At 48.2% G+C, this 20,370-nt stretch overlaps 1 protein-coding gene across 4 annotated transcripts in view; it reads left to right on the top strand.

The window, feature by feature from the left end:
- The window catches only part of IGDCC4 (immunoglobulin superfamily DCC subclass member 4), an 88,821-nt gene that overhangs the window by 26,278 nt on the left and 42,173 nt on the right, over window positions 1-20,370 (top strand). For 2 of the 4 annotated variants that reach the window (XM_042039330.1, XM_042039331.1), the window contains exons 2-5: window positions 4,094-4,423; window positions 11,214-11,355; window positions 13,216-13,323; window positions 16,239-16,372. In XM_042039330.1, the coding sequence (XP_041895264.1) occupies window positions 4,094-4,423; window positions 11,214-11,355; window positions 13,216-13,323; window positions 16,239-16,372 (714 nt within the window). The remainder of the gene's footprint in view (window positions 1-4,093; window positions 4,424-11,213; window positions 11,356-13,215; window positions 13,324-16,238; window positions 16,373-20,370) is intronic. The other 2 variants (XM_042039332.1, XM_042039333.1) reach the window with 1 other exon arrangement.

The following is a 20,370-nucleotide window of genomic DNA, read 5'->3' as shown; positions in this document are numbered from 1 at the left end:
GCTGGCAGGGGCTATGCACCTATGGAGGGCAGAGGACAGCTTTGTGCCTTGAAGATTTGACAACCTTTATTCATTTGAAACGCCCTGGTTTTTTATGCCACTCAACAGGAGACTTTTAAATTTACTTCACTGGGCCTGGATGCCGGAGGTGGATGGATGGCTGATGGAAGTGAGGAAATAGATGGGAGAAAAGGAACATTTTCTCCTGGGCTGTTTTTATGCACAATGTAGCCTAGGGGTTAGCAACATGGGGGAGGGTGAAAAAACCCTGCAGAACCTGGGTCAGAAATTTTCATGGGAACAAAATGCTTTTAACTTGCTACATAGAAGACCCTTCGTTCCAGGTCATGCTCTGTGTTTGAATACATCTGCTTTCCCCCAGAACTCTGTGTATGTGAATGTACAAGCATGTCATGTGTATCTACAAGTGAGTGTGTGAGTGTGCACATACATTTATGATCTGAGAGCCATTACTGCCCACCTTGGAATAGCTCAGCAGTTGAAACTACTTCCAGGAGGAGTCAAAAGCAAAAAGCTGTCTGGCTCCAAAGCAGAGGTCTGTAGTTGGAACACCTGCCTGGGACGGATGTGTAAAAAGCCCTTCTGGCTCCTGCCTTGGAAGCCCACCTTGATTACATTCATTACAGCATCACCTCCAGCAGGTAAGCGGGTGTAGGTTAGCAGGAGGCTGTATGAGCATGTGGCTCTGTGCTTAAACAGGGTCCTATCCATTTCTGTCACTATAGGATGAAGAGTGGAGGTTGGAAATAGTCAGCAGCTTCTGTAAGCACTTAACATTCCTGATTTCATTTGTCTTTGATCTCACTTGGACTAATTTTACTCTCTTCTGATCCCTTCCCTTGAAGGGGCTTTTATCTCGTTGTCAGGCTTGCTAATTTAGTGCGGTGTTTTGAACCAGACCTCCTCCTACATTTCCAGAGCCTGCAAGGTATTTTTTCCTTAATCAGGAAGTGTTTATGCAGTTCTTTGAACATCTTGGGACAAAAGTCATACTGGGGCTTTTTGCAATGCCAGGTCTGCACCCTGGACCCTGCTGCTCAACCTCTGTATGTGCAAATGGCTTGTCATCAAAAGCCTGCAGTATTTTGGGGGCCAAAAGGGCAGGAAGGAGGGCTGGATGATTTGGGACAGGTCAGAGCAGTCTGGTGTTGGGTGGGAGCTTCATTTGCCCAGCTGGAGACCTTCCCAGGCTGTGTTAAATAACAAACAAGAAGGGGTGGTCACACGTGTTTGACCAACCAAGCAGAAGCTTGGATCCAGGTAGGTTTTGACTTTGGGGAGAAGAGCTGGGTGGTTTAGGGCTGTAGAAACATCACCACATGTTTTTGAAAAGAAATACTTCTTTTTGCCATGATGGAAAGTATGTTCTGTTCTTATTCTGCTGCAAGTAGGTTGAGCTGACTTTTTAAGGAATTGAAGTTTGAGAGGCTGATAATTGCTTCTTACTATGGGAAGCTGTGCTGCAGATCCCTTCTCTATTCCTGGCTGTCCCCTCGCACTTCACCTTTGGAAGAGGAGTAGTATTTTCAGCAAAGTGCCATTCTAATTGCTGTCTGAAGAAGCTAGAAAATAGGACAGATACACAGGCTGTGTTTCCCTAAGAGATGAGCAGGAACTTCTAAAAATTACAAGTGTAAGGAAAGGCAAATAATGCCTTTTTTTACTCAACAAAGTTTCAAGTATTTTGGAATAAGCTCTGTGTCACATACCTCAGCCTTTGCTGTAGCAGCCCTGCCTCCACAGAGGTGGTGTGTACACACAGGCTGGCTGAGCCCTGGTGACATTCTGCCAGCAGCAGCTGCTACAGGGACATCCCTCTGGAGAAGTATCTGTGTCCCTGCTTTTCCATGGATGAGGATTCTCACATGAATGGGGGTTCTCATGACAGCATCTGAGTGTGCCTCCTGTCCTGAGCTCAGCTGAATTTTCTCCAGCTGTTAACCCTCTCCTGTGCTTGTCTATGTCACCTGCACAGGTATTTAGTGTGCTAAATTTCTCACTATTTCATACAGTTTTTTGGTACCAGCTGTCTTGCATGAAAGGTTTCCAGAGGCAATGTCTTTCCAGTACATCTGGGGCAGCCTTTCAACTCAGCTTCATGTTCCCCTGCTTCTATCCTCCTGGGGAGGCACTGAGTTCTGTAGCTTGCTGTGATCCTCAAAGGACCAATCTGCCCTAGGAGGCATGAATGGGCAGAATTGCCCTTACCTCAGGAGGACACTTGGTGGCATTTGCCTGACCTGGACCTGCCACGGCAGTGCTGGCTGACAAATCCAGAAATTCCACTGTGGTGTGTGCACAGTGGGAGCTCGGTGATGCCTGCTGCTTCTGGCTGTGCTTTCTCTGTGCAGAGTGTGAGATAGCAGCATGCGGGAAAACGCTAAATCCAGGGACTTGCAGATAGCTCTGTGCTGGCAGTTGGCAGTGGCTGCCTCCTTGTCACGGAGTACAGTAGCTGGCTGTTGTGCTGACTGTGACATGGATGTCTCTGTATCCTACTGGAATTTGGGGACTGGGAGATTGCCCCCTGGATGTCCTAGTGAAGGTGACAGAAGAGGGTCTGTTCTGTCCCATAACAATGGCAATCAACAGGCAGGGTTCTTGTAAGGCCTCCTTGTCACTAAAGGGACAGAGCTGGCCAAAACCAAGTTCTCAGTGGTCATTGTACAACCCAGCAGAGGTGTCAAACCTCACAAGTTCCCATCCCCACAGGCACCAAATCAGCCACACGTGGGGATGGAGTTAAGCCCTTCCTTCCAGGGGCACCTGCGGTTTCCAGCACACGCCATGAAATAATTCCATCTCCCTGCATATGTAATTTTGCGTGTCATTGCCCCTAATTGCATGCTTAACACACACTCTTTTAAAGTGCAGCCCTTTTATCAGCAGTAGGTAGTAGCAGGTTTAATAGGGTGTTTGAATTCCTATAAAATTAATCTGTAGCCTTCTGTGATAGGAGACGGGCAAGGAGCCATGTGGTTCATATCCAGTGTTGATAAACTTGTTATAGAGGCAGGAAACATTTCTGATTGGAGCAGTGACAAAATAATTTGGAGCGGAGCCATAAAAAGAGTGGATGGTGATGGTTTGAGCGCAGCAGAGATTGAAATTGCTGGTGCGTGGAAGCAGTGCTGCCAGCTAACATTGACTTAGTGTCTCTGGAGAACTCTAACGGCAAATGCATTTTATTAATGGTAATATTCTTTTAGGAAATGCTGAGCATTGTTTCAGAGGTGGAGCCCCCCTCGAGTACGTGGGTTTGGAAGTCAGCCAGACTGAGATGTTCAGCTGAGCTTGTTGCTGGTCACTGCTCTGGCCTCTGGCTGCAGCAGCAAGGTTGCCTAAGGGCATGTGCTGGGTACTGTCTGCAAACAATTGGAATATCCTTTTTGTAGTGGGGAAAATGCATCCATCTATCCTCACTCTGGATTCACCTATATGGGATAAAATGCTCAGAGACATCAGGTCATGTTTTTAACCGTTCTTTTGTTGTCTTTCCTTTGAAATGTGTTTCCCAGAACATGAACATCAGTGGGAGTTGCTGCTTTCCCAGCTGGACTTGAGCTCTTACTGCCAGTAAGAGGGGGAGCTGCTCTAACTAGGTTGTGGTCATTGGCATTGACGTGCCACATGGGGCTTGGATACTTTTCTTTGCACTTAATTGTCTTGTGGGGGTTGATGAGCCTTGGAGGAGGCTCTGATGTGCAGATGAGAGGGGAGCCTGCCAGGGCAGCCGTGGCAGATTGGGGTCCTTACTGCATCTTTGGTGCTTGCTCTTACTGTTACCACCTCTTCACCTCCTTCCAGCTGCTTTCTGCTTGAATCCAGTGTGGAAACAAGTGTGGACAACAGGGGTGGCTGCTGGGCCCATTGGGGCAGAAATGGTGCAGGTTGTACAGCCATAGGGATGGGGGATGGAGAATGCAGAGCACAGGAGTCACGGGCAGTGCTGGTCACCCAACAGGGCTGGTTTTCACCTGGTACCTCCAGCCACAGTTCCTTCGCTGTGTAAAACTGGGATGTGATTCATCAAGGAAAGCAACCCCCACTGCACACTGTCTTTTCTTTGCAGGGAGGCTGTCGGAAGGGGGTTCTCTGGAGCTGAGCTGTAGTGCTGGTCCTGCAAAGGTGATACTGGAGCCAAACCAGGTGGTGGTTTTGGACTGTAACCTGACCCCTGCTGAGCAAGTGATCAATATCACATGGAAGAAGAATGGGTTTCCATTAGTGGAGCAGGAACATCTCCACGTGCTTCCAAATGGATCGCTCTTCATCTCATCCCAGGCTGTGGCAAAGGACAGTAAATATCCTGAGAGGGCTGTTGCTGAGGGTAATTACTCCTGTGTGTCTCACAGCTCCCTAGGGACTGTCACCAGTCAAACAGCTGCAGTCAGATTTTCAAGTAAGTATTCTGGGGGTTTTGTTGATTTTCTTTCTTTTTCCTCCTGGTATTTATACAGAAATCTGCTTCCCCAGGAGCTTGAGATAAAATGTCTGGGAAATAAAACCGTAATAATGGTGTATAGGTGGGATTGGGCATAGTCCACAAATAAGCAGTGGTGTCTTCCTGTTATCCCAGTGTTAACATCCTGTGTAACTCCCCCAGGTAAGTGCCATCAACTATGAATTAAAAACAGGACCCTCCTCTCTCCAAAAGATAGTGCTTGTTTTTGCAGAGAACTTCAGAGCCCTGAGTGCAGCACCCCGTGCTTGGTGAGGTGGCTGTTGGGGGGTCTGGCTATGACAGCCTGTGAGGTGAATATCTCTTTGTATGGAAGAGGTGAAAGAAAGGGTTCTTCAGGGCAGTTTTTGTTTGGATCAAGAAGGACACTCCAAGATCTGAACTGCTGAATATCCACACAGAGTTTGAGAACAAAATTCCTTTGTATTCAGGGTTGACTCCTGGGGCTATTTTAAGTGAGTGCAAATAAATGATTCCTTGACCTACCAAATAGCTGAGGCTAGAAAATAATACAAATACAGTAACACTTTTCTCTAGTACAGTGACTTGTGTAAATGTTGCTGAAAACAGCTGCACAGCACACCATGGGAGCTGTGGGAGGTGAAGGTGCAGAGAGAATGTCCTGGCAGCCCCTTTACAATGGGATGTTTTTAGGCTCTGGTACCCCAGATGGGGCCATCTAGGTTTGGCCAAGTGAGTGTTTCAGTCTGTAAGCACTGTGCTATAAAACCAGAACTGCTGGTGAAGCTTTGCCGGATCAGGGGAAAATCTTTGACCTTTGCAGCACGTCCTCCTTTTCTGCTCAGAAAATGTTTAGCATGCAGTCAGACATCCTGCACACAGGTATTGCTTTGGAGGAGGTGGAAGTCCTGGAGTAGAAAAGCTGTCATTAGTCCAGCTGGATTTATTTAGCTGCTTCTGCCTCAGTGCCAGACAGCCTGAGTTAGGATATATTTATTCCCTTTTAGGGGTGACTTATGTTGAAGTTTGTGCTGTGTCTCTTACACAGTGGCAATGGACTGTGTCTCTTTTATGGTCCTGGGTTTATTGTTTGATGTCTTACAAGTTAAAACAGTGGAGACATCTCAAAACGGGGAGGCTGACTTAAATTGCCCTTCCCTCCTCCTGGATTTTTCCAGAGAGGCATACATGGGTGATGCCTCTCTCCATCCCCTTCTGTGTTTCTCCCAGAAACAGGAAATTTCAAGTGAACTCTTTTCCTGTGTGTACTCATATGTCTCCTTTTATTACCATCTTCACGGGGAAAATGCTGCTTCCATGGCACACACATGCACCTGACATAATATACCCATTTCTGAGCGGGGAGCAGCAAGGGAATTGATTAATGAAATGCATCTCTTGCTTCGATTTGTTCCGAGGGTTGGGCAAAAGTGCTTGCTCCATTAGCATTCAGCAGAAGCAAGTGAGGATTTTAAAGCCTTGGGTTTTTTCCCCTGCCACTCAACACAGTCTGTCCAAAGCTGGATGGAGTGGATGGACTTACTCTTTGTGCTGATTGCCCTGGGGACTGCTGATCAGGATGGGGCAGTAGAAGAAAACCTGTTCAGCAGGTGGGATGTGTTATTCCTGCCCTGAGCTTGTCCTTCTGACCTGCAGGGTCTTTCCTTCCCTGGGATGAGGTTCCCATGCAGAGCTGTGGGGCTCTCTGTGTGCCACTGAGTCTTGCAGTAGCAAGTAGGAGCATTGGGGATTCATAGCACCTGCCTTGCTCAACACTGCTTTGGTGCTGGTGGTGTCATCTGCCATGTTTCAGGCTTGTGGGAGTTCACTTCTCCCCCCTGAGAGCCCCAAGAGCAGCTCTGGCTCCTCTGTGTAAGGGCTGCTGGCTTCCCAGTGGAGGGAGGGGATGCTCCAGGCAGCAGGGAGCCCGGAGGCTGGAGGAGGCCTTTTGAAGGTGGGAGTGGTGGAGGTTGGGTGGCGTGTAAAGGCTGTGACAATGTGATGACTTCCATCCTTCCACTGTGGCCCAGGAGTTCAGCTTCTTGGCATTTTGCTGGATAAACATATGGCTCACTGCCCAGTGATCCCTGGCGCTCTGTGTGCCACCAAGGGACCCATGCCATGGTCCCCATCCACACCTTGTGGCAGTGGTGGCCATGGCAAACGAGGAGGCATGAGTCTGGTCCCAGCCTCATGTGTGAGTACTCCTGTTGAATGAGCAGCTGCTCAGGGTGATGAATTGGGTTTGCAGGTTTTCCTGAGCCCCACATGCTCCCACATGGAAGTACCAGGGGCGTTACTGTAGTTGTGGGAAGGTGTAGCTTTCTACCTGTTAATAACTACATTGATGAAGATTTGTTAAAGCTTTTAATTTAGCTTAAACATTTTGTGCAAGGGAGGTTGGAGAAAATTACAGTAATTTTGACTGTCAGATGAAGATGTTTGCTGTGCCTGAAGGGAATGGGCCAGTGTCACGTGGCTGCTGGCAGGGAGCAGCAGGGAGAGGTTTGGAGTGTTTCTGCACCTGGAGGGACAGGCCACAGCAGGAATCAACACACAGGATCTCTCATCATCATCTCTCCACACGGACAGTGTCTCTTCTCTGTGGCGCCCTGCGTGTCTGGGATTTGAGGAACGTCAGACCAGGATTTGTTTTTACTTTAAGGATTTATTTTATAGATTTTAACCTATTTATTTTGTGAATTAGGGGAATAGGTGAGTGAAGGCCAGGGACTGTAGGCAGAGCCAGACTGGGCAGCAATACCTCCTGCACATGAATGCACAGGCTCTGTACCATCCGTGACTTTAGATGTGGCTTTAGATGCTCTTTTGGGTAGGTGGGGAGCTGGCTTCTGTGGAGAGCAGGAGCAATCCTGTGCTGCCATATGGCCCCGCAGACAGCACTGCGCTGGCTCTGCCTGCGCCGTGCCGGGGGACCATGGCAAATTGCTCCCGCGACTTTCTTTGCGTGTTCCTCTTCCGCCCCTGGCCTGTTCAGAGGTGAGTCATTCATAGAGGGGTGGCCTGGGTGGTGTATGTGATCTCGGTGGGGGCTGAAGTTGCCCCCACCTTGGAAATACCTCCTAATAATTATAAAAGGTACAAAGAGGATGATCACGAAGAGAGTCTGGGGGCAAAGCACTGTGGGAGAGAGCAGTGAGCCCCTTTCAGAAGGCTGAATTCCTTGCATAGACTGCATTTTCTGCCTGGGGTGTAGTGTTGCTGGCTGGCAGCCTTTCCAAGCCTGCAGCCTCCTGCACGGATCACGCTGCTGGGAGAGGGGGGAGGGTGCTGTGTTCCACCGTCCTGCAGTCACCCCTGGGCTCAGGGCTAAAAGCCTTGGCACACACGGCTTGGCTCCAGCTGGGTTTCACATGTCATCACGGAGGGAGCTGCCTGCCCCACTCCTGGTGGTGCAGAGCTTGATGCTTCGGCTGTCGCTGAGGGCAATTTGCTGTAATGCTCTTCACCTCCTCACCTGCAGTAGGTAATTTTTACTGAGTGGCCTATTATGGTGTTCAGGATAATCAGTGCAACGGGGCTGGGAGGTGTTTTGTGGCTCAGGATGGCTTTGCAAGCTAAACCTTAGTTGAGGAGTTAAAAATAATGTTGAGTATGTGTCGTCTTTGTTTGCCTTTTCCCCTCAAGCATCTCCTTTCGCTGCCTCTCTATGGGAAAACCTCTCACTTAGCAGCACTTCTGGAGCAGCCTCTTCCATCAGAACGTGTTTGTGGGAAGAGAACAGCCCCTCCAAGGATCCTGTGGCCCCAGGGTGCGCAGTGTGTTGGAGCCTGTCCTGCACTCGCTGTGACCTGCACACACAGCCGTGCAGCGTGTCCGAGTGGCAGGACCTGCTCTCCAGTCCTCTCCTCCCCTGCCTGCTTCTTTTTCCTCCCAGCGCCAGCTGTTTGCAGCACAGCTCTGAGTTGCGCTAGTGGTGCTGCACATGTCCTGCCTCATCTATTCCACCCTGGTACTCCTGGGGATGAGGCAGGTGGAACGCAGGGGATCAGAGCGTGCTGTGGTGTTGGCCCAAGCTGATGCAGATGCTTACGGAGTAGCAATGAGCCCAGCCAGCAAGTCTGTCTCTGCCTGACCCTTTCAGAGCCGACATCCAGGGGTCTTGTTCAGTCCTGCATCAAAGAAACCTTTTCACTTCTCTTGCTTTGATTTGGTGTTGCTTTCTGTGCTCAAAAGATCCCAGTTGAAGTTCCCTGTCCTCTCCTTCATGGAGGAGGCCGCAGGCTGCTTCTTTCAGAGCTTGCAGAGGTGTTTTTTTCCAGCCTATCCCTATCCCCACTATCCCTATCCTCTTGCTGTAAAAGGAATATGATGGAGCTGCTCAGCCTCTGAAGTCCACCCCAGGAATTCTGAGACGGCACTAAGTGACAAACCTGTTTGCTGGGCATTGCCAGAGTTGAACCCCTGGCACCCATGGAGCTCTCAGCCTGTCGTGGCTCTGCCAGGAGCTGTGATTCGTCTTGGGAAGTGTGGCTGTTCCTGTGTGCTGCTCCAAGCGAGAGGGACACTGCACTCACTAATCAGGATCGCTGTTTGGTCACACTCCTCTGCATCCCAATGAGGCTCTGTCAGGGGTGCATTTCTTGGCTCTTTGCTTGAGCCGTTCCAGCACGGTGGGTAGATGGGCTGGCTTAAGGTGAAGGGCAGGATTTGGTTCTCAACTGGGAATTTCAAGCTTGCAGGACCAGGTCTGGCAAGTGAAAGCCAGGAATAACCAGGATAGGTTATTGCCTGGTAACCCAGGGAGCCCGGGAGGCTCTGTCACTTTTTGTACACCAAGATGATGCCACTTAATAATGAACAGCAGAGAGACAGGTGACCCAACATGAAGTGGAGGAAGCAGAAATGCCAACAGATTTCATCTTTTCAGAAGGATTCCTGCCTCCCATCATGATCTTCCTGGGTACATGACCCTCCAGAGCCTGCCAAAATATTCTCATTTTCACCTGTAGGATGAAAAGAGAATAATGGGAAAGAGGATTAAGGATATCTGCTGCCAGGAGAACATTGTTTTGATGGTGCCATCCTGAATATGCACTGGCATTTGATGGATTTTCTTTTAAACTCTTGGGTTCAGCAAGTTTTATTAACGTGAACTTAAAAGGTTTTGTAATCTGTAGAAATTACTGTGTTAAAGTGGTCTGCAGTGTGTATTTGAGAATACTAAAGCAATTGGCTGAATTAAGGTCTTACATATTAATGTATTTTTCAAATTTTTCCAGGAAAACATTTTTCATTCCATTTGTATTGAATTGGAAAACTAAATGTGGCGGACAGCTGGTGGGAGAATTTGGTCTGTAGCTGCTGCGGAGAGCAATGAGTTGCTTGAAACATGTGATAACTATTTAAATTAAAGAAAAACACTAATGACAGCTGAGAATATGCCGGGGTTAAAATGGGTCATGCAAAAGCATTTCATTTTCCAAACTGTACATACTTTCTCAAGCTCACACTGCAATAAAGCATGTATGTGTGTGCATGGATGTTTGTGTGTGTGAGAGATGGAAAGAAAACTTCAAGTCTGGAGCCCTGCAAAATCCAAAGCTATGATGGATGTTCTTGGAAAGCGGTGGTGAGACAAGCACATGTTGTGCTGGAGGGCCAGGAGATCACTTGGGGTCTTTCTGAGCACAGTGCTGTGCTCAGCCCAGCATTCAAGTGTGTTTTTTGGCTGAAATTTATGTTCATTGTGCCACGTTTGGGGTTTCTGGCACTTGTGTTACAGCATTGTTAGATGGATTTGTCCGGCAGGGTGGGTTTCACAGCAAAGGCAGTTTAATAGAGATGGATAAAGCAGAAGCCGGTTTTTCTGGTGGAAAAGAGTACAGGCTTTCTGCCCCCATCCAGGAGCCTGCATGAATATTCAAAACTCCACTGTGTGACTGAGATGCCTTCCGGTTATGCTGTTGATAGGACAGATGCTGACAGCCCCGGGGGAGGATTTCTGCTGCTGGGTTTTGCTGTGTGCGTGGAAGGGGAGGAAGATGAGGCAGCTGTGCATTGCAGTCCAAGAGTGATTCCAAACCTTAGTGTTTTATCTCCAAAACAAGTTCAGCCTCTTTACTATGGAAGGACACATATAGAGAGAGGTGACCGTTGGAAAGCAAGCAAGTGTCCTGGCATGTATGAAATCCATCCTCCTCTTAGCAAGGTGTCTGGATCCCCTTGGCTGCCTCCCATCTGGTTGAGTAGGATGAAGTTGGTTTTTGCAGGTAGGAGAGGGTGGGTCAAAACTCTTATGGGCTCTGCCTCTGGTCTCCAGCACTGCCAGCCTGTGGGCAGTTGATTTGTGTAAGGAGCTTGACATCCGGCTTGTTCTTCCTCTTGCCTTGTTTTAATTTCCTGTGGCTGCAGGAATGCTGTGAGGCAAGGGGGAAACTCTCATCTCTGGGGTTGTGGCATTTCCCCTCTGTTTCTCATTCTGTGTCCTTCCCAAATGGAGCGAGTGAACAGACAAGGAAGCAATTTAGGAAGGTAACTGGTGAAACCACCTAATTGCCTGTCTTTCTCTCACACTGTTGCCTTAAGGGAGAAAATGAGGCAAGAAGCAAAGTTGCACATTGAAACCTTTCAGTTACTGTTGTTAGGGCTGCTGAGGGTCTGTAGGGGCACAGGAAAGGGAGGAGTTACATTTCAGGCTATATTCAGGAGAGAAAAGCCTTTCTCTTAGCTCATACGTCGTAACAGGTTTGCGTTTCTCAGCAGAAACACTGAGTTATTAACTTTTCTTCCCTTCTTCTTTCCCCAGCATTATCACGCTTTTTCCAGCAGCCGGAGTCGCAGACAGTGGAAGAAAATGGCATGGCCCGGTTTGAGTGCCGGATCGAGGGGCTGCCCTCCCCTGTCATCACCTGGGAGAAGGACCATGAAGCTGTTCCAGCAGAATCCAGGTGATTCCCAGATTGCTTTCCTGGGCCAGCTTGAAAAAGAGCAAAGCAAAACCTGACCATTTAGGATGTGGAAGTCATTCTATAAAATGGTAGAATGACAAGAGAGGTGATAGACCAGGTTTGGACCTGATAACTAAGTCATATAAGAGGAGGTATTCAAGAGGCCCAGGAAAAAAAGTCCATAAACACCTAAATAAAATATCTTTCCCCCAGATATCCAAACCACAAAGGAAGAACAACCCTTGATATTGTGCCAGTTATTACAGCACAGAACCTGCACTCTGCAAGGGCTTGTATGTGCCTGGGATGGGGCATGGCAAGGCATGGACTGCTTTGGCTTGTCCCCTTGTGTGAAATGACACAGAATTCTTTGGGGGATTGGGGCCTGGGGTGAGGATTCTTGACCTGGGCATACCTGACTGTACTCCATGATGTGGTTTTTCTTTGATTTTGGTTATGGTTTTAGTGGGAGGTCTGTAGACATCACTTCTGCAGGGGATCAGTGACTGAATTGTCCTTTAGTTCTTAAAAACTCCTCTTCTGTTCTGCAGAAGGAGCTGTTTCCCACCTGGGGAAGTTAATCCAAGTGGCAGAAGAGGAAAAAAAGAGGGTGGGGTGGGGGGGATGTTTAGGAATACTTTTGCAGCAGTGACTGTTTCTATAAGACTACCCACTTATATCCTTGAGTCTGGAGTGTGGCATCTAAAGGTTCATAGGACTCTGTTGCTTCGTAATGAAAAGAAAATTAATAAAAAAGGAAGGAAAAAAACAAAAAAGAAGGGATTGTAGGGAGAAGTGTGCCATAGATACAATGGCTTTTTAAATGAGACAGCTCGATGGATATTGTGAAATTACTTGCTCAGAGATTGCTTTCATCACAGGCAGCCTGAAAATTGTTTTCCTTGTAAAAGCCAGGCCATAATCTCTGGCTGCAGATCTTGCTTTTTAAATCATGTTCTAGCTAATATGCTTTTTCAGAAGGATTTGCTTTTTTTGTTGTTGTCTAGTTGTTGTTGGATTTAATATAACCGGCTTTCAAAGGAATTAAGTGAATTCCAGGAAATGTTGGCTGCCAACCAGAGCTTTCTATTATCCTCCCTGCATCATGCCTAAGGATAGGATCTCAGGCTGGCCTGATTACTGTGGGCTGCCTCTTGTGCACACTTCGGATGAGCCTGTGAAAATGCAGCCCTTTGGCTGGGCAGGTGTCAGGGTGATGATTTCATATTCCAGAATAGCCGGGCTTGGGAGGGTGTGCAAAATCAGGCTTGGGGACTGGAGATACAGTCTTGGAGTAATGTTACTAACATCAGTGTTTGTGATTTAAGAAGGCTAGAATAATTGTGTGGAACTCACATTGCTTTTCCCTTTCCTTGCTTTCCCTTTTCCCCCCTCTTTTTTTCCTTTCCCCCCTCTTTTCCCCTCCTTTTTCCTCTTTCCCCTCTGCTTTTCTTTGTTGTTCTTAGCTTTGGGTACTCTTTTCAGTCTTTGCCCCTGGGTGCAGGTTCTAGAATGGTGCCACCTCAAAGGTACTGAAAGCTAAGCTTAAAGAAGTACTTAAACCACCCAAAGGGTACCAAAGTGCTGATTGGTATTTTTAGAATACCTTTCCTGTCCCTCTTCAGTACAAAAATCTAAATTCCATGTGTGAGTAAGGCACAGAGTATTTTGCAGTTCTGGCTCTGGACTACACTGAATAAATACAGTCTTAAATCTGCAGCAGCTGCTGAAAGGTTGCTCACAGGATTTCTCTAGATTGCAGTTGCTTTGAGGTGTGTGCAACATCTCTTGGCATAATCTGTGATTTAGGTGCCGGCTGAGTTTCACATCAGGTTCCAAATTGCTGTTTATTTTCTCTAGAGACAAGATGAGCTCTTGCTGGGAACTGGAGGTCTTTGGACGTCTTCACAGCAAATCCATAACCTACAGACCACGTGCTCTGCGGTCATTTTTCCACATTTTGGCTAAGTGAGGGTTTTATCTGTGTGTAGCATTTATTTCTGTGCTGTATCAGGAGTGCCTTGATGTGTCTCATGTTCATGTACAGGACTCTGGAGCTGTGAGCAAAATGGTTTCCAAACTGAGCCTACAACAGGGCTGCAGATTCCTCACTGTGCTCGGGACTGGTGCTTTGGGCTGTCCTAGGCACCTTCAAAAGGCTGCAGGGAGGGTGTACTGGCAATTTACTGGGGAGAAGGTAAGAAAGGGGATAGAGCTGTTAATGCTGGAATATCCTCTGAGCTGTAGGGTTGCAGGGTTTGGACACGAGGCAGTGGCTCTTGATTTCAGTTCTTGAACACTGCCCTGGTGAGCAGCCCTGAGCCCCTCAGTGCTCTCAGGGAGGGGAAAAGCTCCGTGGGTGTGCCCTGTTCTTCTTGCTGCCTTTGAGGCTGTGGTAGTTGGCCCTGCTCTGAGTGTGCTGTCCTTCAGTGTAATCCAGGGGGGTTTGCCTTTTGCCCCCGTCGAGGCAGTCTTCTCTGAGGTCCTGACAGTGCAGCTATCAACAGCAAAACTCGTGGGAGTGCCAAGGTTCCAGCGCTTCTGTTGCTTCCAGGGCCTTTGTCTGTCTGTCCTTTAGGTTTTGTTTCCTGCTTAATCCTTGGTGAAGGTGAGCAGACAAGAAGATTTGCCCTTTGTGTGGAAGAAAAGCTCTGCCAACTGTCTGCTCTGAGTCATCAGGCAAATTTCCTTGTAGGGAGCCTGGGGATGGAGCAAATGCCCTTGAAGGCTGCATGAAGGCTTCTAGTTCAGGGCTGCTGGGACCCTGAAGAGCTGGAGGCTTTGTGAGCAGCTGGGAGAAATGGTGGATAGAGAAATTCTACTTTTCTTCCCTCCTTGCTTCCCCAGCAGAGCGGTCCTCGCTGCTGCCATGTTTTCTCAACAGGATGTACTGCACTGAGTAGATCTCCACCGGTGGTGCTGAAGGGACTGTCTCAAGCTCTTTTGATGAAGTTTCCCCACTCAACCCCCTTTTTTCCAGCTCCTGCTCTCTTTTGAGACACAGTGGTTTGTTTTGTGCCCTCAAGAGAAGCTGCGTCCTGAACGCCCTGGTCTAGTGACCCTGCTCTGAGAGGACAAAAGCCACAGACCAGAGGTCCATCCCAGCCCCAGTGAATCTGTGATACATCACTGATGCATCTTTTTGTGGCTGGGAGATGCCTTGCCTGGTGTTTGAAATATGTTGATATTAATTACAGACTCAAATAGCAGATGCACGACAAAAATAAATATTATCCCAGTGGGAGGCTTTCCCTCCGCGGAGCTGAGAGGATGCAAATATTTGTCATCTTTCTCCTGAGTTCTGATGAGGCATCCTGATGAGGGCTTTTGTGTGCCACCTCCTCTGAGGTCTTTTGGAGCTTGATTCTGAGCAAAATCTCTTTGTAAGTAGCAGGAACATGGCTTTAGGTATGTAAAGCCATGTGTTTGTGTACGTGGGAAGCTTCAGCCAGTCTGTGTCTGTGAATCAGGCTGTAGGATTGTTCCAGTGGAGACAGAATGGTCACTGGAGGAGCTCTGGTAGCTCTTCTTTCTTCATCAGCTGTGAAGAGGACAAGACATGATGAGCTCAACTGCAGTAGCTGCGGTCCAGGATCGATGCAAGAGTCACAGCAGGGATATTTGTCTCTGGAACAGACCGCTTGGGGCAAGGGAGGTGTTTCCATGAGTGCAGATTTAGGATAAATGTTTGCAGGAGCAGGCATGCTGTTGATGACCATGGCTTGAACACAGGATGAGTGATCCGTTAAAGTCTTCCTGGCTCCATGATCCTCGTTCGTGGCACTCCAGCAGTCTCAGCACCTGGAGAACCACAGTTTGACTTACTGTGATCTTTGTGGATGGCGGGACTGGCATTAATGGTTATAACTTGTCTTTGTGCTGTTCCTGTGGAATAGCTGCTATCCCTCCCCTTAGCAATTGCCTTTGAATGTGTCCTCTTCATAATGAAGACTGATAACCCAGAGCTGCCTGTCAAACCTCAGCAGCTCTGTTTATAGAGGCTTGCAATTAAAAATGGATCTCATATATAATTAAAAAGGATCACGTAGGCTTTGCGCCTTTCGTTCAAGAACAAAGAGGCTGCCATCTAGGAATCCAGGCAGAAAATGGAGATACTGACAGCCTGCTCCTACTTTTATGCTAATTGCTAATCATGTGCTTTGTTCAGTGTAATGCAGCAAGGATTGTGTTCATGTGTGAGCAGTGTAGCCATTTCATTCCGTGGAAGTGTTTCCCAGTAGCATCCCATGGGCAAATCAGGGGATACTGAATGCCCAGCTGTGAGTTTGTCACCTTGCAAAAGCCAGAAACTTGTGGAAGAAGGAAAGGAATCACTACAACCCAGAAATGGTGCAGGTTCAGGTGGCTGTGTCGTGGCTGCTTTGGCCCATGAAGGTGCAGCTGTGTATCAATTGGTCCCCCTTGCTGCACCCTGAGGTGCAGCAAGAAAAAGATGATGTTCAGACTTCTTTGCAATGTGTTTTTTGTGTGGCAACCAAACCTTTGCAAAAAGCAAGTGCTGAAAATGGCTGTAGTGTGTGCTCAAGCACCTGTATGCCTGGGGACATGTACAAATGTGTATGTAGAAGCGTGTGTGTGTGGAGTTGGTTTGTACTGTCTAGTTGGTTTGTGTCAGCAAAGTCCTGTTAGTGTGGTCTCCCAAAAGCACCTTTTGCATTGTGAAGACTCCAAGGTGATGGATAGGTCTGTACCTGCTGCTTTTTGAGAACCACCAGTTGGGTTGCTCAGAGGTTCCCTGATCCCATTCTGCTGTCATTACCAGGACCTGCACATGAGAAAAGAAAGGGATAAAAGGGCTTTGGGATGATGAATAGGTGGGGTAATGCATAGCCTGTCTCACACTCTTCCTTTTGGTCACTCAGGTTTATAACTCTTCCCAATGGTGTCCTCCAAATCGTGGATGTGCAGGAGAGCGATGCTGGGATTTACCACTGCGTGGCAACCAACACCGCCCGAAAGCGCTACAGCAGTGATGCCACCCTCAGCGTGGTGAAAGGTGAGGTGCTGGCAGCAGCCTCTTGGGCTGGGCACAGGTCTGCCATATAAACATCTTGTGTGGTGGAGAGCTGTGCTCAAATACCAGTGGCCTTCTCTCCTCCTGGTGTGGCTCTGCACGTGGCCAGCTTTGGTTAAAACTTGCAGAGAAGGTGTTTATGAAAGATTTCTCTTCGCTGTGATGGGATAAGGAGGCTGAGTTGGGAGGACTCCTTTGTGCTCTGGAGTTGTTAGAAGGGATGAGGCACCCTGTTTGCTCCTTGGGGACAGCAGCATTGTTGGTGGTGTTCTCTGCAGCGGCCTTGGATGGCAAGACAGGCAAGGTTTGGCATGTACAGACAAATGTGCTTCCCAAGCAAGCAAGAGAACTAGCTGGAGACTGGAGTATCTGGCAGGACTGTGCCTACCCCAGGTTGCCTGGCACAGTCCAGAAGGGGTTGAGCACAGTGATATCTGACTTGTGTTCTGAGTCCATATTGGTGGTGCTCTGCTGAGCTCCAGAGATCACCAGCTGGGATTTATCCTGGTGATACAGGCCTTTGGAGCAAGGCTTTGGGTGTGAGCTGTCTTATGCTTCCTGATCTGGGCCTCAGCCTCTGAGTGCATTTTCCTTTGTAAGCCAAGAGTGCAGTGGGCAGGTCTGGACATGAGAATGTAGCTGAGAGCATAAGTGCAGTGGGGGTCTCCAGACTCCAGCATCCTTCCCAGCACGCCTGGCTGCCTCCCCAGCTTTGTATAATCCCTGTCCTGCAAGTGGACAAACTCACCAGGGCTGGGAGTCTGGCTGAGCTGTCCATTCTCTCAGGACCCCCTGCCACATCTGTCTCCTGTTTGTGCTGACCCCAGTGTATCTTGCAGGGAGCTTTAACCTTGAAAGCTCTGAAATCCTTCCCAGACCCTTTCGTCTTTGTTTAGGATTGCGTTGCTTGACATTCTGCTCCCGATGTATTTTCCCAGCGATGGTTTTGCTGTTCATCCATCAGCAGGGAGTGTAATTAACTGTGGAGCCTGAGAACACACCTCTGATCAATGGATTATGTCGTGGAGGTAATCTGGGTGGAATCTGCAGAGAATTCGTGAGTGGTTGAATGCTCTGTATATAATTGCCAGCCCCTGCCAGATCCTCTGTGTGTTTAATGAAGCACGGAGCCGAGGGGAGCGCTTCCTATGGGCAGTTCCACGCTCCAGAGACAGCTCCCATGTTGGGTCTGGTGTGCTATTGATAGCTAATATCGATCAAGCTGCAAAGGTGAATTTGATGTCCTTGGCATCATAACTGATTCTGCATAATTGCATCTTGTAGCTCTGCAATGTTTAATCTGCTTTGCAAATGGAGGCACTGGAAGAGGTTAAATGGGAAGAGTTCCTTCTGGAGCACCAGCCGGCCTGAGCAGATTTCTGCCTGGAGTTCTCACCCAAATCTCTCTTCTGCAGCACCACACCACCCGCTGGCTGCTAAAACAAATATGTGAGGTTGAGTTTTTCACCAGATTGAGCTGATAGTGATGAAAAACATGCCTGTTAAATCTCTGGGGTTTTTTATAATTGGGGAGAATATCTCTGAGACAGATGGGAAACTGCAGTGACCTGTGCAGGCTGCAAACTCCTCCACGAGTGACTGGCATGGTATTGATCCTTTTTTGTTTCAGCACTTCACCATCAGGGCACATTTTTTGATGCCTGGACTGGCTTGAGGAGTCTTTTCCTCCCTGTTCAGAAGCAGCTGATAATAGTTGACGTGAACTGGTCAGGCAGAAATCCTTTCCTAATTATGAGAAATAAAACCAAACTAAACCAAAACAAAGAATTCTAGGAAAAAAAAAACCAAAACAAACTGAAAAACAGACAACAAAAGAAGAATAGTCTGAAATACAGTTATTTATTGTTGCTTATTTGGAAATTTCAGGGACCAAACTCCTATGTGTCTGCAGACAGAAGCAACTAAACTGCTTCTTCCCTCCCTGCTCCTGGCTAGGGACTCCTTTGTGCCAAGATAAGGTGACAGTCCAGCTTTTCAGTCCCACTGTACTTCCAGGACCCCTAGAAAAGATTTGTGCAGTGGGACCTCGTGTCTCCTTACCCACTGTCCCACTGGCAGTGCTGTGTTATGATGGTAGAGGCTGTGCTCCTGGCAGATTTTGGGGTCTTGCTGGTGATAATGCAAATGCTTCCAAGGATCAGGCCTGGGAACTTTTCATGTTCATGCCTCTGCCTTCCAGACAGGGCTGGATTTGAATGGGCTGTGCATAGCAGAAGAATCTGTTTCCCTATAGCTCTTCTGCCCAGTTGTCCTGTTCCTCCCCCCTTTCTCCCCTGTTCCTGATACCATGGCTGGGAATAGTTCCATCTCCCTTATTAAAGGCCTTTTCCAAGTAAAACAAACGATTAATGTGACCCCCTTTCTGTCATATCTGCACGACCTAAAAACCCCAGAAGTGTTGTTTCCCTGGACAGTGTGACTTCCCCATCCTGGGGGGAATTCCAGCTGTGCTGTGTGTCTGTGGCTGAGCACATGCTGGCCATCCCAGGCAGGGCAGGGAGCAGCGGGGCTGCAGATGTTTTGGCTGTGCAGACTTCATGGTGCAAATTTCCAGGCCTTCCCTGGGGAAGTGGCATTTGGAGCTGGAAGGGAAAAGAGCAGACGGGACAGCAGGATACAGTCACGCAGCCCTGAAACAGAGCCTGCTGCTGAAATAGGGGTAGTTTGGATTTTCCCATTGGATCTCCGCTGCTCCCCAGCGGACGGAGTGCCAAACACATCTGGCAGCACTGTCCCTTCAGCCCTCACCTGGACAGGTGATGAATGAACACTGCGGCTCTCTCTGCCAAAAAGGTCATTAGGAGCTGGCTGTGGGATGCTTTTCCTAGGCTCCAGCTGTGCGTGCTGCCTTTCCTTGGGGTCAGCTGTGTCTTGTTTCTTGTCGCTTCTTCTTCTGGGAGCAGGCTCTGGAGCCCTACCCTGAACTTGTAGATAGAGAACTAATTCCTTATGTGTCCTGGTCATGTTCCCAGGTTCTTGACATATACATGGGCACGTTGCCATGCTTCATAAAGCAGCTCTTAAAGAAGGGTAGCAGAAGGGCTTGGGGAACATGACGTGTGGTCTCAGCAGGTCACTTTGCCTGTCACTTCGCTTTCCCTCTCCATGTCATGCGCCTGCTTGCTCTTTGTGTGTTTTCATGGGAATAGGGACTCCCTCTTGCTGTGTGTTTGCCCCTCAACTGGCACAATGTAGCACAAATAGCAGTCAGAAGCTGTGCTGCTGCAAGAACAGTAAACTTTTGCAAGGATTTGATCTATTCTGTTTTTAAATGTCACAAGGAGTGTGGCTCCCCCTAATTTCCACTGCATCTTCCCCATTGAATGAATGCTGGGATATCTCTTCTCCACAGCTAACCCAAATTTCACTTCCCTGTAATTCATCCTATTAGTTTTACTTGCAAAGCATTGGCAATCTTGAAAAAGTTTACGTTCCTCCTTATTTTTTAATCCCTTTGACTATGTATAAGCAGTGTGGTGTCCCCTAAGTGACCTAAAGAAAGTTAGACATCTTGGCAATTTTAGAATAAAATAGAGTTTTCTTCCACTGGGGTGGGAGAAACAAGTTTGAGATCCTGACCCCAGAGCTCCTTCGCGTAGATCTCAGTGTTTGTGTCTTTTCATATTTAGTGGGTATTGCAGAAGAATTGTCAAAGCACAGTCCTGGGAGCCAGGACTCCTGGGTTCTCTCTCCCTCTCTGTTGTTGGGCTGCTGAGGAGAATCAGTTCCTCAAAGTTTTAATTTCTGTAAATAGGGATAATGTAATAAATAACATTGGAGTTGCTCTTTGGAAGGGATGGGTCAGTCTGGAAAGTGATTATGGGCATTTGGTGCTGGAGGTCGTGGAGGGGCACATACAGAGAGAGGTGTGGACATGTATCTCAGTGTGGGTGTGAGATTCCTCTTCCTTGTGCCCTCTGCACCCTGTTCCTGGTCTGTGCATGTGAGGTGGCCGTGAC

This window comes from Corvus kubaryi, unplaced genomic scaffold (genome assembly GCF_017639235.1).
Source record: "Corvus kubaryi isolate FWS band 111438036 unplaced genomic scaffold, C.kubaryi_AGA036_p1.0 37394, whole genome shotgun sequence".
Taxonomy (NCBI): domain Eukaryota; kingdom Metazoa; phylum Chordata; class Aves; order Passeriformes; family Corvidae; genus Corvus; species Corvus kubaryi.
The sequence above is the reverse complement of the archived record's forward strand: the minus strand, read 5'-3'. Positions and strand labels throughout refer to the sequence as shown.